At 59.0% G+C, this 14,308-nt stretch overlaps 1 protein-coding gene across 1 annotated transcript in view; it reads left to right on the forward strand.

The window, feature by feature from the left end:
* Positions 1-7,289, forward strand: part of DYNC2I1 (dynein 2 intermediate chain 1) — a 60,137-nt gene extending 52,848 nt beyond the window's left edge. The window contains exons 24-25 of the mRNA XM_069461415.1: positions 3,239-3,462; positions 6,815-7,289. Coding sequence (XP_069317516.1) covers positions 3,239-3,462; positions 6,815-7,013 — 423 coding nt within the window. The 3' untranslated portion in view covers positions 7,014-7,289. The remainder of the gene's footprint in view (positions 1-3,238; positions 3,463-6,814) is intronic.
* The last annotated feature ends 7,019 nt before the right edge of the window (positions 7,290-14,308 follow it).

Below are 14,308 nucleotides of genomic sequence, written 5' to 3' on the forward strand. Positions count from 1 at the left end.
ACATTAATAACAAAGAAAAATTTTAAAAAAACATAGAAATTAAACCCCATTGAGTAATACTTTGTTCAATTACAAACTATTTCAAATTTAATAGAAGAATATCAAATATCAAAACCTGTGACACAGCCAAAGAGGTAAAGAAATTCTTAGTGTAAGAATTTTTGCCATGTGTTTCTATTATTTAACAAAACATAATATTTAAATGAATGTTCAGGGGTCCTCGCTCGGCCCCTCCTGGGCCTGGTGTCAGCCGAGCTCACCCCAGTCCCACTTGCCGTGTTTTTCCAGCCTGTGGACCCCAAGGTCAGCTTGTTGGATCGGTTGGGATAAGACAGGAGAGAAGGCGAAATATTTTTAAACTTCATACATGATTGGATCTAACTGTGGACAGGTGTCCCAGCATCAAAGCATTGACTTCTGTGTGACTCCGGCGTCCCCTTCTCTCCCTTGTCCTCACAAACCTCCCTGCACTGGAGGCCGTGGGGAAGGATTGTTCTGTGTTCATGCTGCTCGTACAGCACCTGGAACACACGATGGCCGTGTTTCTGTGTCAGCACACCTACCAGTTACGAGACTGTTGAGGGCGGAGATGCAGTTTTGTGCATCTGTGTTTTTCCCAGACTGCACCTGAGCGGTTGAGTGCAGTGGCCACCTGTGGCTGTGGGTACCTGAACCGTGGCCGAGTTGGGACGTGCCGGAGGCGTGAGACGCACTGAAGTGTGAATGAAAGAACACAGGGCAGCCGGGCACGGGGCTGCAGGCCTGTACCCAGCCACGTAGATCTTCTTTTGTGGCAACGTAGGAAAGGACATGGACGTTCCCCAGAAGGACTCGTGTCTTTCCTGGCCCAGGCCTGGCTGGTCCCCAGAGTCCAGAGGTGCAGGGATGCTGTGGCAGGCTGTGGATGGGGCTTGGTGGGGCCTCTAGAAGGTTCTCCACTCACCTTCTGTCCACAGCCCTCCAAATGGAGCCCCTGTGGGGCTGGGAACCCTGTGGCCTTGGGTCCACGTGTGGCCTCTGGATCCTTGAGTGTGGCCTTTTGACTGAATCCAAATTTTACAGAACAAATCCTAATAATAATAAAGGAATTTGTTCTATGAAGTTTGGACCTCATCCACGGGCCACATTTGGGGATCGGGAGGGCCACGTGTGGCCCCGAGGCCACAGGGTCCCCACCCCTGCAGGGGGAGGGCTCCGGGGGGAGGCTCAGTGCTCGGTTTCCTGGGAGCCCCATCTGTGTGCTCAGAACCGTTGCATGTGGTTTTCCCAGAGGCCTTTTCCAAGACACTTCTTATTTTGACGTCATTTCAGGATTTTAGAAAAGTCACGAGAACAGTTCGAAGGGGTCCTGCCCACCCTCTGCTGCCAGGCCGGCTGCCTCCTTGTGTGTGGCCACCGTGACTGCCTAAGAGCAGGCGGCAGACGTGGCCCTCCACCCCTGAATAGTCCAGTGTTCGTTTCTGACAAGCAGGCGCATTCTCACGTGGCCGCCGTGGTCCTAGTCATCGGGCCACGGACACTGGTGCGAGCCTGTTACGTAATCGCAGAGCTTGAGATTTCACAGGTTGTCCCAGTACTGTCCTTCATGGGCAGAAGAACGTCCCAGGTCATGTGTGGTCAGTTCTTGTGTCTCTTCAGTGACCTTTGATCTGCAGAGTCTCTTAGTCTCCGTGACCTTGACACTTGACAGGCGAGGCTGCTTATTCTTAGCACGTTCCCGCGGTGGAGCTCGTCGGGGTCTCCTCGCCACGAGAGGCGGGTTTTGCCTGCTCGGCTGGAAGAGCTCAGCAGGGCTTCCGGTGTGGGAGGCCGTTTCCTCGCGCCTTCCCTCCGGCCCCAGGTGTGGCTCTTGCCTGCGTCCTTTCCAAGGACCCGCGTCTGTGAGGGGTGAGGCGGCGCTTGTCAGCGTCCGGACTCCCCTCGCGTGCTCGAGTGTGGGCATCCGTGGGCGGTTCTTGCCTGAGCCTGTTACCGGGAAGGTGGGCGAGTGCTGGTTTCTAACCTTGCTATTAATTCTGCGCTTCCTCATTGGCTTTCTGCTGGGAGGAAGAACTTTTCATTTTCCCCCACGTGTGTGTGCATGTGTGTGTATCGCACGTGGCTTTTCCCGGACTCCGTGGTCGTGAGCATCTGCTGCAGGCCGGTGGGCGTGTCTCGAGCTGGCTCACGGGCCCCTCTGCCGTCACTTCTCCAGGCGCTCTGGCCCTTGCGGTGCAGAGACGTCTCTGGCACCGAGATCTGGGTGTGAGGTGCTGGCGTGCTGGCTGGCTGTTCCTCGGAGGCCCTCTCAGGGCACACACGGTGCCTTTGTGTGTGAGCCCATGCGTGTGCACAGCGTCACACACGCTGCCCTCACGCCACCTCTCTAGTGCCAGGCTAGCACATGGGGTCCCCTCCCCTCCCATGTTGTACCCCGCTTCTCGGACAGCAGGGGACCCGGCTCTCCCCGCGTGTTGTCCCCAACATGCCTGCAGGTTTGCTCAGCCTTAGGGTGCACGGGGCCTTTCCGAAGCCCCTGCGTGGAGTCTGGCACCAGGCCACTGTGCGAGTCCCCGGTGCCGTCACACGGCGTGCGGAAGTCGTCTGGCTTCGTTCTCCCTCCTGCCCGCGTGGCCGTGCTCCTTATTTGGAATGCACACTTTTAAATTTCTTCCCATTTGTATTTCATTTTAGGGTTTTATTTCCATTCTTGTTGATTTTATTTTCTTTTTTTGAGTATGTGAAGGATTAAATATATTGAGTACAAAGCAACTGATCTTCTCTCTGTAAGCTAAAAGTTTGGTTTTTTACTAAACCAGGTAAGTTTGGTTTTATGGAAATTTCAATCCAAGGTGAATACATAACTATATTATTGGTACAAATGTATATGATTTTTTTAAAAAGGTGACTTTTTAAAAAGTGACTCCGCTTCCCTGGAGTCAGTTTTAATGGCCTGTGCTTGAATCAGTTATATTCAACTTTGTTAAAAATCAACACCCATTTGTGTCTTCCCTGAATCCACTGACCAGTGGCCATTTGGGGGGGGCGGGGTGCAGAGTGTGTCAGTCTCCAAGCTGAGCGCTCACCTTCGTAGCTTGTGAGGACAGATTTAATGGTATACGTTTCTGCTCAGAAAAATATAAACATCTTTGCTGTACAGACTAAAGAAAGCTAACGCTCTGAAAAATTTCCTGGGCTGCTGAGATTGAGTTAAAAAAAGAAAAAAGAAACAAGACCAACAGTCTCCGTCCCCCCGCAGGCTGGCTGCTCGGACGGGAGTGTCCGGCTGCACGGGCTGAGCTGCGAGCACCCGCTCCTGCAGTGGGACGGCAGCACAGGCGGCCGTGCCGTCACCGGCCTGCAGTGGTCCCCAGCGAGGCCGGCCGTGTTCCTGGTCCAGGACGACATGTCCAACATCTACGTCTGGGACCTTCTTGCCAGCGACCTGGGCCCCGTGGCCAGACAGCCCGTCGCCCCAGACAGGTGCGTGGCAAAGCTCGGGCGGGTGCCGCCGGTGACCTCGGCAGAGGCGTCTCCCATAGTCTTTCTCCGTATTTAGTTTACACGTAAGGCTGCTACACTTTTAGACGGGGCTTTTTACATTTCAATTTAAATAATACATTTATATGTTTAAATAATATGACAAAATACTTAATTTTTTAGAGCAGTTTTAGGTTCACGGCAGAATCGAGTGGACGGTCCCAAGGTTTCTCATGGCCCCATTGTCAACACCCGCCCCCGAGGGTGCGTTTGTCACAGCTCGTCACCCCCCAGAGCCCGTGGTTACGGTAGGGGCTGCTCCTGGTGTCGCCCCCCAGAGCCCATGGTTACGGTAGGGGCTGCTCCTGGTGTCGCCCCCCAGAGCCCGTGGTTACGGTAGGGGCTGCTCCTGGTGTCGCCCCCCAGAGCCCGTGGTTACGGTAGGGGCTGCTCCTGGTGTCGCCCCCCAGAGCCCGTGGTTACGGTAGGGGCTGCTCCTGGTGTCGCCCCCCAGAGCCCGTGGTTACGGTAGGGGCTTCTCCTGGTGTCCTTATATTGAAGGGTTCACTGTGCGTGTCCCCGCCGTGGTCGTTCTGTGGGTGTGGGACGACCGCCGAGCGTCTCAGTCACGCGCACTGGCCGGTGTCACGCGAGGCCCCTCACCCCATCCTGCCCTGCCGTGGCCGACCTGGGCTCACGGGGTCCGCACCAGGACTGCAGCTGTGCGCGGTCCTTGGCTTCGCTGTTCCACAGCGCGGAAGCGTTTTCGGGGCTTCGTCACGCAGCCTCCTCCCCAGCCCAGTGTCTGCCACCGTGTTGTCCAGAGATTCTGCATTTCCCGTCCGTAGATCCTCTGACTGTGGGCTTGTGCTCTGGGGACGGGAGGGGCGTAGCTGCGACCCCACAGCCCTTTGTCACGGCAGGGGGGTGGTGACCAGAGTGCCAGGCTGTCCCGGGAGATCTGAGAGGCTGCATTTGTTTGGTTTGAGTGCTGGGCAGACTCATGTTATTCTAATTATTAAAAATACACAAAAAACCCAGACTGCGATTCACGCATAACACAGATGACGCCCCACAGTTTGCTGTTCCCGAAAGCATGCAGTGCCCTCCTGAGTGAGCGCCCATTAACTGCGTGCTGGCCGTGTGCCGGCGCCGTGAGCGTGGGCCTCGCGGTCCCTGCGGAGCAGGACAGACGCTGACAGCCCAGCGAGCAAGTGTGCGCGTCTGGGGCCTGTACTGTGAGGACACAGGACAGAGGCATCCGGGGTGTGGGCAGGACGGATGGGCCCGCTGAGGGTGTCTGGGCACAGGCCTGAGGTCGGGGTCTGGGGTGGGGGACTCGGGCGGCCTGTCTGGGGTGCTCCAGGGCAGGGAGCGAGGAGCGAGTCTGACGGGTCCAAGCACAGCTCCGGAGCAGGTGTTTGGCCGCCAGCCGGCCGGGACCCTGCTCCGTCCTGACCCAGAACCCAGCGCTGCCCTGCCTGGGAGCCCCTCCCTCCTGCCCCCCAACCCCCCGGGGTGCTGCCGGGGCCACTGGGCAGCAGTGTCCCCCTCAGGGGCCCCAGGAAGTTGGCACCGGGACTGGCGCGGAGCCCTCCCTGCGCACTCCCGCCCCGGGGGTGGCCGCACAGAGGGCGCCGGGCCTTCACCCAGAGGAGACTCGGGTCAGGGAGACCCCGATGGTTTAGAAGGAGGAGTTCGGGTCAGGGACACCTGCAGGTGAGGTCACGGTTCTCAGCGCCTGCTCCGCGTGGTGGAGAAGTGGCTGGCGCTCGGGAGCGGGGCTGCCCCTGGGCGGGGGGCACCCGTGGGGCGGCCGCGGGGGAGTGGACTCCAGCTCTGTCTCCGCCGCTTGGCTCGGACTCCGTCCAGCTCGCAGATCTGACCGGTGATGGCACTAGCTGAGCTCACACGTCTACTTTAGATGCTTTAAATCACCAGGAGATGGTTTGTCAGGGAACTGAGTGGCAGTCACCCTGCGCAGTCTGCTGGCCCTGGGGCCAGGGCAGCCGCGCGTGTCTGTGGTCCGTTGCGTGCTCCTGAGCTGGTGTTTCACACGGTCGTGGGCAGCAGGGCTGGGGTGTGGCGCCATCAGTGACTGGCAGTTTTTCACAGTCTGCTCCTTCAGGGGCCTCGTGAAGTCCCTCACACTCCCCGCCCAGGTGAGGCTGTGGGTTCTCCCGGCCAAGAGCCGCGGCATGAGTGGGCCACCACGGCGGTGTGGCATGGCGTGCGGTGGCCACAGCGGCCCCACTGTGGGGAGCAGCCCACGTCTCAGGAGCCTGGGAGTCTCGGGTCTTTGGGCCGTAGGGACAGGGTTTACAGGACATAGGTAGCAGTCAGGCCCTTGTGGGGCCACCGCAGAGGGACCCCCTGTGCCTGCGGTGGCATCTAGCGCCGGCTGCCCCACCACCGTCAGACAGGACAGGAAGGGGTGTACTGAGGTGGGACTGGGTCAGACGTGTCCTCACCGCGTGGTGATTGGACCTGAGGGGGCCCAGGCAGCAGTGCCGGGAGGTCTCTGTGGTGATGGCTCAGCCAAGTCTCAGCAGAGTGACAGGACGAGGGGCGGAGGCCCCGGGGGCACAGGAGGGTGTTGGGGAGGGAAGACCCCGAGGGCATGGGGAGTGGGGGTGGGGAGGCCCTGGGGTCATGGGGGGTGGGGGTGGGGAGGCCCCGGGGGCATGGGGGGTGGGGGTGGGGAAACCCCCGAGGGCACATTTTCCTGCCGGTGACTTGAGAGGTGGCTTCTGAGTCTGCCCACCGTGGAAGGTGAGGTCAGAGACGGCCAGGGTGGGAGGTCGTGGTTGTCAGAGAAGTCAGGGACAGCTTCTCCGTGGGGACGGTGGTGGACGCAGGACACTCGGGAGCAGGGGAGGGTGTGGGGACAGCCGCCCCCTCCTGGCCTTGGTGGCTGGCGGAGTCGCTGTCCTTGCGGAGGCCTGTGAGTTGTTGTGAGATCCAGGAGCAGTGGAGAGACCTCCAGGGACTCCCAGGTTGGGACCCCCATGCTGGGGACCCCACTGCCAGGCTTGGGGTCTCTGGGGTGGGGCTGCCTGGCCTGCTGGCCGCCCCCCATTCTCCCAGGGAGCAGCCTGGAACCCTTGGAGAGGAGCCAGTCGAGAGCCTCGTCCAACAGCCAGTCTCAGCTTCAGGCCTCTGAGGTGCAGGAACATGTTTTCAGAACGCTTTCTATGGATTTTCATACACTTTTTTCTGGTCTAACGTTTCATTTTGCCTGCTGATGTTTTCGAATCTCCCTTCCGTTTCATCCCTCCCTGGGCAGAGGGATCTTAGAGACTCAGAAATGACGGTGTCCACCTGTGCACGGCCGCTGACGCCCCTCTCCCCGCAGGCTGGTGGCCATGGCCGTCGGGGGAGAGCCGGACAAGGCCGGCGGCAGCGTGCTGGCCCTGGTGCTGGCCCGCGCGTCTGGCGCCGTGGACGTCCAGTTCCTGCGGAGGCAGTGGGCGGCCCCAGAGGCGGACGAGCGCGGCCGGCTGCGCCTGCTTTTGCAGGAAGCACCGTGGAAGGAGGGAGGCCAGCGCGAGTGACGGGTGACGCTGGGAGCACAGTGTTCACGTGAGGACCCGATGTGAGAGACATGAGGTGGATGATGTCACATCCGTGTGCGCGGCTGTTCGTGTTTATAGCATACGTGTGTCCTGTACATAATTTATTTTATAAGAATGTTACTTTGGAATTGCGCGTAAATAAATCAGTATTTTTGAACAGAAACAAATGGACATTTTAGTGGATGCTACATGTCGAAGAAGAGTCGTGTCCAGGACGCTCTCCGAGTATTTCTAGTTATTTTTAGAACATTTAAAATATTGCCACATTCATTACTAGATTCTTAACTGTCTGCCATGAAGTTGTATTTTAATGGACTATTTTTTAGTCATGCATAAAGTGATATATATACACGCATCTAAATTAAAAGGAATTACTCCCCTGAAATGACCTCTGCTGACAGTGTTTTCTTTAAACTTTTCTGGGGCATCTTCTTTTGCCATTATTTGAATGTCACTTACGGGGTCACGTCAGACTCAGCTGCATTACGCTTTAGTATTAAAAATTGACTTTGCACAGGAATAATGCAAGGAAATAAATTCTCTTGAAGTTGGTGACTCAGACACAACAGGAATGGAAGGCGTCTCAGTCCGTCTGTGCTGCTGTAGCACAGTGACGGGGACTAGGGAACTTACAGAGGACAGAAAGGCACGTCCCCGGCTCTGGCGGCTGGAAGTCCAGGATCGAGGCACCAGCAGCCCAGCTGTCCGTGTGGCTACTCTCGGCTTCTGCGGTGGCGCCTCGTTGCCACGTCCTCACGCAGAGACGCACGCGGGAGTCAGGCTCTTTCCTCACGGCCTTGATCCATCCGTGTGGGCTCTGCCTCTCAGAGGTGTTGTCACCTTGGGGTTTAAGTCCCAGTGAGTTCTGGGGGGACACACACATCACACCGTAGCAGAAGGACAGGAGGATTCTGGGGGTGAGACCAGGGAAAAGCCAGGACACGTCGCATAGGCCCACTCCTGTGCCTCTGTCTTCTGCACCTTTCCAGAACGTTCCCAGCACAGTTGGCTGTCGATGGGCCCGTGAGGTCCAGCAGGACAGGCGTGTTTAAACCTCACCGGTCACAGAACAGCCTTCACTTAGGCGGCCGGGCTGGGGGGCCTACCCAGGGCTCCCCGGTGCCGTGGACACACCAGCTCCGAGACTTGGGGCTGCAGCGGGACTTCCCAGAGGGCTGTGTCACACCACCGAGCAACCTGCAGCCGTTGTGTGCTTTTTCGTTAAGTTGACTTGAAACCATCAACCCTCCGTGTCCCCGTTACAAAAGCAGTTGAGACGGGATAACATGGACCTTCCCCTCCCGTCCAGGCCCCATCCCGGGAGGCAGTCGCGTGTGTTCAGCCCTCTGGGCACAGAGATGCTCGTGCGAACACGCTGGCTTGTGGAGGTGTCACGGAGGACGGGGGGCGGCAGTGGCTGGCACCCGACAGCCCACGCGTTCCTCCTCTGTCCCACGAAAGCAGGACCACTGAGGCACACAACAGACGCGTGGCAGGCCCCTGTCCCGGGCGGCTGGGCTCCGGCTGCTCCCCTGCGTCCTCCCCAGGCTCAGGCTCACAGGGGAGGGGGTGCCCCGGCCCCGCGGGGTCCTCACCGCAACCTGCTTCCTGACGGTCCCGAGTATCTAAGGATGGATGTTATCTGTAAGTTTTTAGCTTATTTAAAATTAGAATTAATCTTGTTCCTCTTTTTCTTTGGGCCTCTTGTTTGTTCTGGTGCCTGTGGGTTCTCAGACGTGACCCCGGCAGCCCCCAAGGCGTGGCCATTCTCTCTCTCTTGACTCCTGGGCCCCCTGGGGGGCGCTGGGCTGGGGCCTCGGTCTCCGGGGTTGCTCCACAGCCGCGGGAGACGGGTGTCCTGCTGCCGTCTGAGCTGCCCGGACAGGCGCGGCCAAGCGTCCAGAACGGCTGAGCCCAGGTCCCCTGGCAGCGCCACGACGTCCTGCTCCCAGCCACCACCCCAGGGCCCCACTCGCCGCTGCCCGGAGACGGGCGTGTTCCACCTCGGGGACGAGAGGTCAAGAGGGGGCCCAGCTCTTTGTGGCGCTGGATCTGAAACTCGGCCCTGGAGCCCCCCTGCGGCCTGTGTCCCGGGCGTGTGTGACTGCTCCGTGGCTTCTTCCCGTCACGTGCTGGCCGGTGCGGCCCCCACCCTGCAGTGCTGTCACACGGTTCCTTCCTTCTCGGTGCCCTGCCCGGCAGGCGTCTGTGAGTCACGCAGAAAGGTGAAGCGTGCAAAAAAAGAAAGGTCCGGAAAGGCCAAGTGATCTGCCGTCAGCCTGGTCTCCAGGGAAGACTCGGCTGTTTGTCTGGGAGCCGCCTCCCCCGGCGCTGGCCGTGAGCGATGCCGCCCTGGGCTTGGGGACACCCCACGGCATCTGCAGCGGGAAAACAAGGAGGCACCAGGGCGGTCACAGCCTCCAGTTGAGATAAACACGTTTCCTTGCAGACGAGGAAAACGGCCCGGGCAGAAGAGAGCAGACGGCGTGGGGGGCAGCTCTGCCTGCGCCTGGGGCTTCCCCGCACGCTCCGTCCCCGGCGGGACGGGCCGGGCCGCGCCCTTTCCGCAGAGCGTCCCCACACGGGTCTCCCGGGACCAGCCGGGTGCCGCTGCACGCGCTTCGGGGACACCCAGCACGCGGCCACACAAAGACAGCGTTTTCTTCTACGGGCAAACAGTAGAAATGTAATTTTCTCTTTTTTTGTCATGTTATTATTTAGAAATCACTTTTCTTTGAGCATTTGTCACGAGTATAAATAAAGCATTTCTTTTTTCATGTGTGGCTGATTTGTGTAATTATTGTGCTCTGTCTGCTTCAGGGGACTGAAAGCTTTTTTTTTTTTTTTTTATTTTTGAGACAAGGTCTCTCTCCGTCGCCCGGGCTGGAGAGCAGTGGCGCCATCACAGCTCCCTGCAGCCGCCAACACCTGGGCTCCAGCGACCCTCCTGCCTCGGCCTCACGGGTAGCAGGGACCACGGGCGCCACCGCTGCCCATGGCCATTGAGGGTTTTTTTTTTTTAACTTCACTTTAAAGATGTTATCTGTTGTCCTCCAGGTTCCTGAGAAGTCCCCGGTACTGTAATGTCACTGTGTACGTGACATTGCTTTTTCCTCTGGCTGCTTCTAGGAGTTTCTCTTTGTGTTTTGTTACCAGCAGTTTGAATATGACACGTGGTTTCGTTTTTGTTTCTCTTTCCTCTTTTCTATACACTGCTTGGTGCTCTCTGAGCCTCTGGGGTCTGTGGTTTGGGGTCTGCCATCAAGTTTGGAAAATCCTCAGCCATTATTTCCTAAAACATTCCTTCTTCCCTGTTCTCTCTGTTCTGGGATTCCGACCATGCCCACATCACACCATTTGACACGGCTCCCAGCCCTGGGACCACCCGCTCTTGTCCTTCCGTCTCCCTGTTTCCATCCGGGTCATTTGTGTCCGCTGTCTTCAAGGTCACGGATGCTTTGGATTCTTTCCTTGGCTGTGTGGCATCTGCGGGTTAGGGTCAGGGTCGGGGTTGGGGTTGGGGTGAGGGTCAGGGTCAGGGTTGGGGTTAGGGTGAGGGGGCCCCCTGAGGTCGGCTTCCGCTCGCTGGCAGTGTGTCTCATTTCTACAAATCACGCTGAGTCCTTTCCTGTGCGGTTTCCACCTCTGCGGAGATCACCCGTCGGACCCTGCGCGCCGTCCACCTTCTCCATGGCGGCCTTCAAGGCCCGACTGCAGTTATTTCAGTCCGTGTCCAGCGGCTCTGGCATCTGTGTCCTGTCTGCCTTGCTCTGATGGTTATTTTCTCTCGTGGCAGTATTTTGCTGTGTTTTTGCTTTCCTCTGTGCTGAGAGCAGGACCTCCCGTACGGGACAGTGGGGACGGAGGCAACTGGCCCTGGGGTTGCTCCTACCGGGCCTCTCCCGGGAGGCGAGGGGCTCGGGCTGGAACAGCTTCGAGGCAGGGACACCGGGGGAGAAGTCCGTGCTGAGCAGGCGGGACACGTTTAACAAGCCACGGGAGGAGCCACAAATACCTCTGAGAAACAGGCACCTGCACACTCGCGCTTCACGCCCTGTCTGGGTCCACGCTCAGAACACGCCACCCTCTGGCAGCAGCGGTGCAGCCGGGACCGGAAGGCCCTCTCTGCGCCTGCTCCGTGTGCTCAGCCCTGCGTGTTCAACCCCACCTATGCTCTGTCGGGCAGAGCGTGGTCTGGACACAAGACCGGCTTGTTCAGTCCTTAGGGAAAGCCTGGTGGCCGCTGGCAGGGCAGGCGTGTGACGGCCGTGTCTGCCCCGCGGTCAGGCCTGGAGCTGAGCTTCAGGGTTGTTCTGGGCCCTTGGCCGAGGGGGTCCGTCCAGTCAGCGGGGGCTCAGGCTGTTTGGTCCACACCCTGTGACAGCCGGGCACTGAGGAGACCGGCGGCCGAGTCTGGGCAGAGGCGGGCACAGAAGGGCCTCCGCAGGGAAGGGGCCTCCACAGAGACGGGCCACGTGCCTGGTGGCCCAGGGCGCGGCACGGGGCACCCACAGATGAGGCCCTTCCAGGCCCAGAGCCCCTGCCACCCTCCCCTCACCACCTGCGGAACAGAAGCCGTCACCGGAGCCCCAGGCTCGGGGCACACGGAGCCCTGCAGCCGGAGGAGGGAGTGAGGAAAACCTGGGTCCCGCAGGCCGGGCACCGTCAGGACGGTAGGAGGGAGCCCTGAAGCTGGGGGGCAGCAGACGCCCCAACAGGTGAGTCCTTCCTGGAGCCCCAGGGACCAAGCCCAGGGCCCATCCAGTGCTGTTGCCCAGGCCATCGTCCCTCCTCCTCCTCCCTCTTCCTTCCTCTTCCTCCCTCTTCCTCCTCAGGCCCTCCTCCTCCTCACCTTCCCTCGGTGGGGTGAGGCCCTTCGGACCTGTGTGATGTATGTGTGTGGTGTGATGTATGTATGTGTGTGTGCTGTGTGCATGCTGTGTGGTGTGATGTTATGCATACCTGTGTGGTGTGTGCAGTATGATGTATGCATGTATGTGTGGTGTATGTATGTGGGTGTGGTTTATGTATATGTGCATGTGGTGTATGTGGTGTGATGTATATATATGTGTGTGGTGTGTGTGTGGTGTGGTGTATGTGTGTGTGATGTATGTATGTGTGTGGCATGATATATGCATACCTGTGTGTGGAGTGATGTATATATGTGTATGTTGTGTGTATGGTATGATGTGTGTGTGGTGTGTGGTGTGATGTATGTATATGTGTGCGTGGAGTGATGTATATATGTGTATGTGGTGTGTATGGTATGGTGTGTGATGTGTGGTGTGATGTATGTATACCTGTGTGTGGTGTGTGATGTGTGTGGTGTGTGTGCAAACGTGCACACGTGTGTGTCAAGACTGGCTGCGGAGAAAGGCCCAGAGTTTTGAGTTAATTGTGGGCGTCTGACAGGTGGTAAGAACTGAACAAGCGTGAGCCTTAACCTGTATCAGTTCTGAGGAACAGTGTAGTACATGGTAAAATTGTGGATAAATATGGTTAACTTGGGAAAATTAAAGGCCAGATCCATCAGCATGTTTGTGCACATGGTCATGCATAAGAAATCTTACTCAAAAGGAATCCAGGGTTTTGGTGTTTCCACAGCAACAGAACAACAAACAGCAGCGCAGAAATAGGGGAAAAGTCTAAAATAAAATTGCCCTTTTAAGGCTCCGTGGGCCGCCTGCTCTGGAGACGGCAGAGCAAACGCCGCTGTCTGTCCTGCGCTGCGGGATCCACTCGCTCCTTGATTTCGGTTTGTTTCTGGCTTATTTTCTGCCTCCCTTCGTGCTCAGTAAAGAAACTAGCGAGCGAGTTTCGCAGGTTTGGCCGCTGCAGGTCTGAGCGAGGCCGGGGCCGGGGCCGCAAGAGAAACCTTGGAAATGAGAGTTCTGCGTTTTCAGTGCGGCACCTTATGGGAGCGCGTGAAATCAAACTCCTCCCGGCCCTGTGGAAACGTCTTAGTGACAATGGTCAGTATAAAACTTGACAGTTTATAAGGAATCCAGATTTTCCCTTAAGTTAAAAATTAAACTAACGTTGGCTTAAAAAAGCATCTACTTTTCCTCAAAGGAAAGGTTAGATTTCTAGCCAGCTTCTGTGTGAGATTTCTAAAGGAGTTACTTGGTAAAAATTGGGATTTGCCGCTTATTTTTTGGCACATGTGGCAGTTTCTGGAGTACAGCGGTCTCCGCCTCGCCCGCATGGCCCCACGACAGCGACACGAACACGACTGCGCGCTCGGTGTCCCGGCCGCCGCGCCGCCGCTCCCACAGCGGGGGTCCCGTGGCCACGGGGGTCCCATCGTAACCGCCCGTGTGTGAGGAAACCAGGCCCGGGGGGGCAGGGCGACTCGCCCAAAGGGGGACCGGGGGGGCCGGGGGGTCGGGGCCGGGGGGGGGGGGCCGGGGGGCCGGGGGGGGGGCCGGGGGGCCGGGGGTGGGGGGGCCGGAGAACCGGGCGGGTTCCTGCCGGGGACCCCAGGCGCCCCTGGAAACACGGCCGGGCGGGGTCGCCTGGCTCTGGTGAGCGAGACTGGCGAGTCGCGCTGAGGACGTGAGTTGGGGCCACCGAGGTCGGAGGTCGCCGTGTCAGTCCCGGCAGCAGTGGCGCCTCCTGACGGGTGGCGGCTGTGTCTGAGGACTGGCGTCACAGCTGTGTCTGGGGCTCGCGCACGTGCCCAGAGTCCCAAGTTCTCAACCGAAATCTTCAGCGCCGGGCGGCGAGGCCGGTCTCCCCTCCGGCATCCTCCGCGCTGCGCCTGCTCTGAGGCCGGCGGCGGGAAGCGCTTTCTTCCCGCTCCCCCGCCCTCCTTCCTGCTTTCATTTCCCTGAGACGCGTTGCCAGCGTTTGCTCTTGGAGATGGGGTGCTCTCCAGGGCGGCGGCCCGCTGCGCGCGGACTCTGATTCGGGGGGAGATGGGGTGCTCTCCAAGGCGGCGGCCCGCTGCGCGTGGACACTGATTCGGGGGGAGATGGGGTGCTCTCCAAGGCGGCGGCCCGCTGCGCGCGGACTCTGATTCGGGGGAAGTGGGGTGCTCTCCAAGGCGGCGGCCCGCTGCGGGCGGACACTGATTCGGGGGGAGATGGGGTGCTCTCCAAGGCGGCGGCCCGCTGCGCGCGGACTCTGATTCGGGGGGAGATGGGGTGCTCTCCAAGGCGGCGGCCCGCTGCGCGCGGACTCTGATTCGGGGGGAAGTGGGGTGCGCTCCAAGGCGGCGGCCCGCTGCGCGCGGACTCTGATTCGGGGGGAAGTGGGGTGCTCTCCAAGGCGGC

Source organism: Eulemur rufifrons, chromosome 29 (genome assembly GCF_041146395.1).
Source record: "Eulemur rufifrons isolate Redbay chromosome 29, OSU_ERuf_1, whole genome shotgun sequence".
Taxonomy (NCBI): domain Eukaryota; kingdom Metazoa; phylum Chordata; class Mammalia; order Primates; family Lemuridae; genus Eulemur; species Eulemur rufifrons.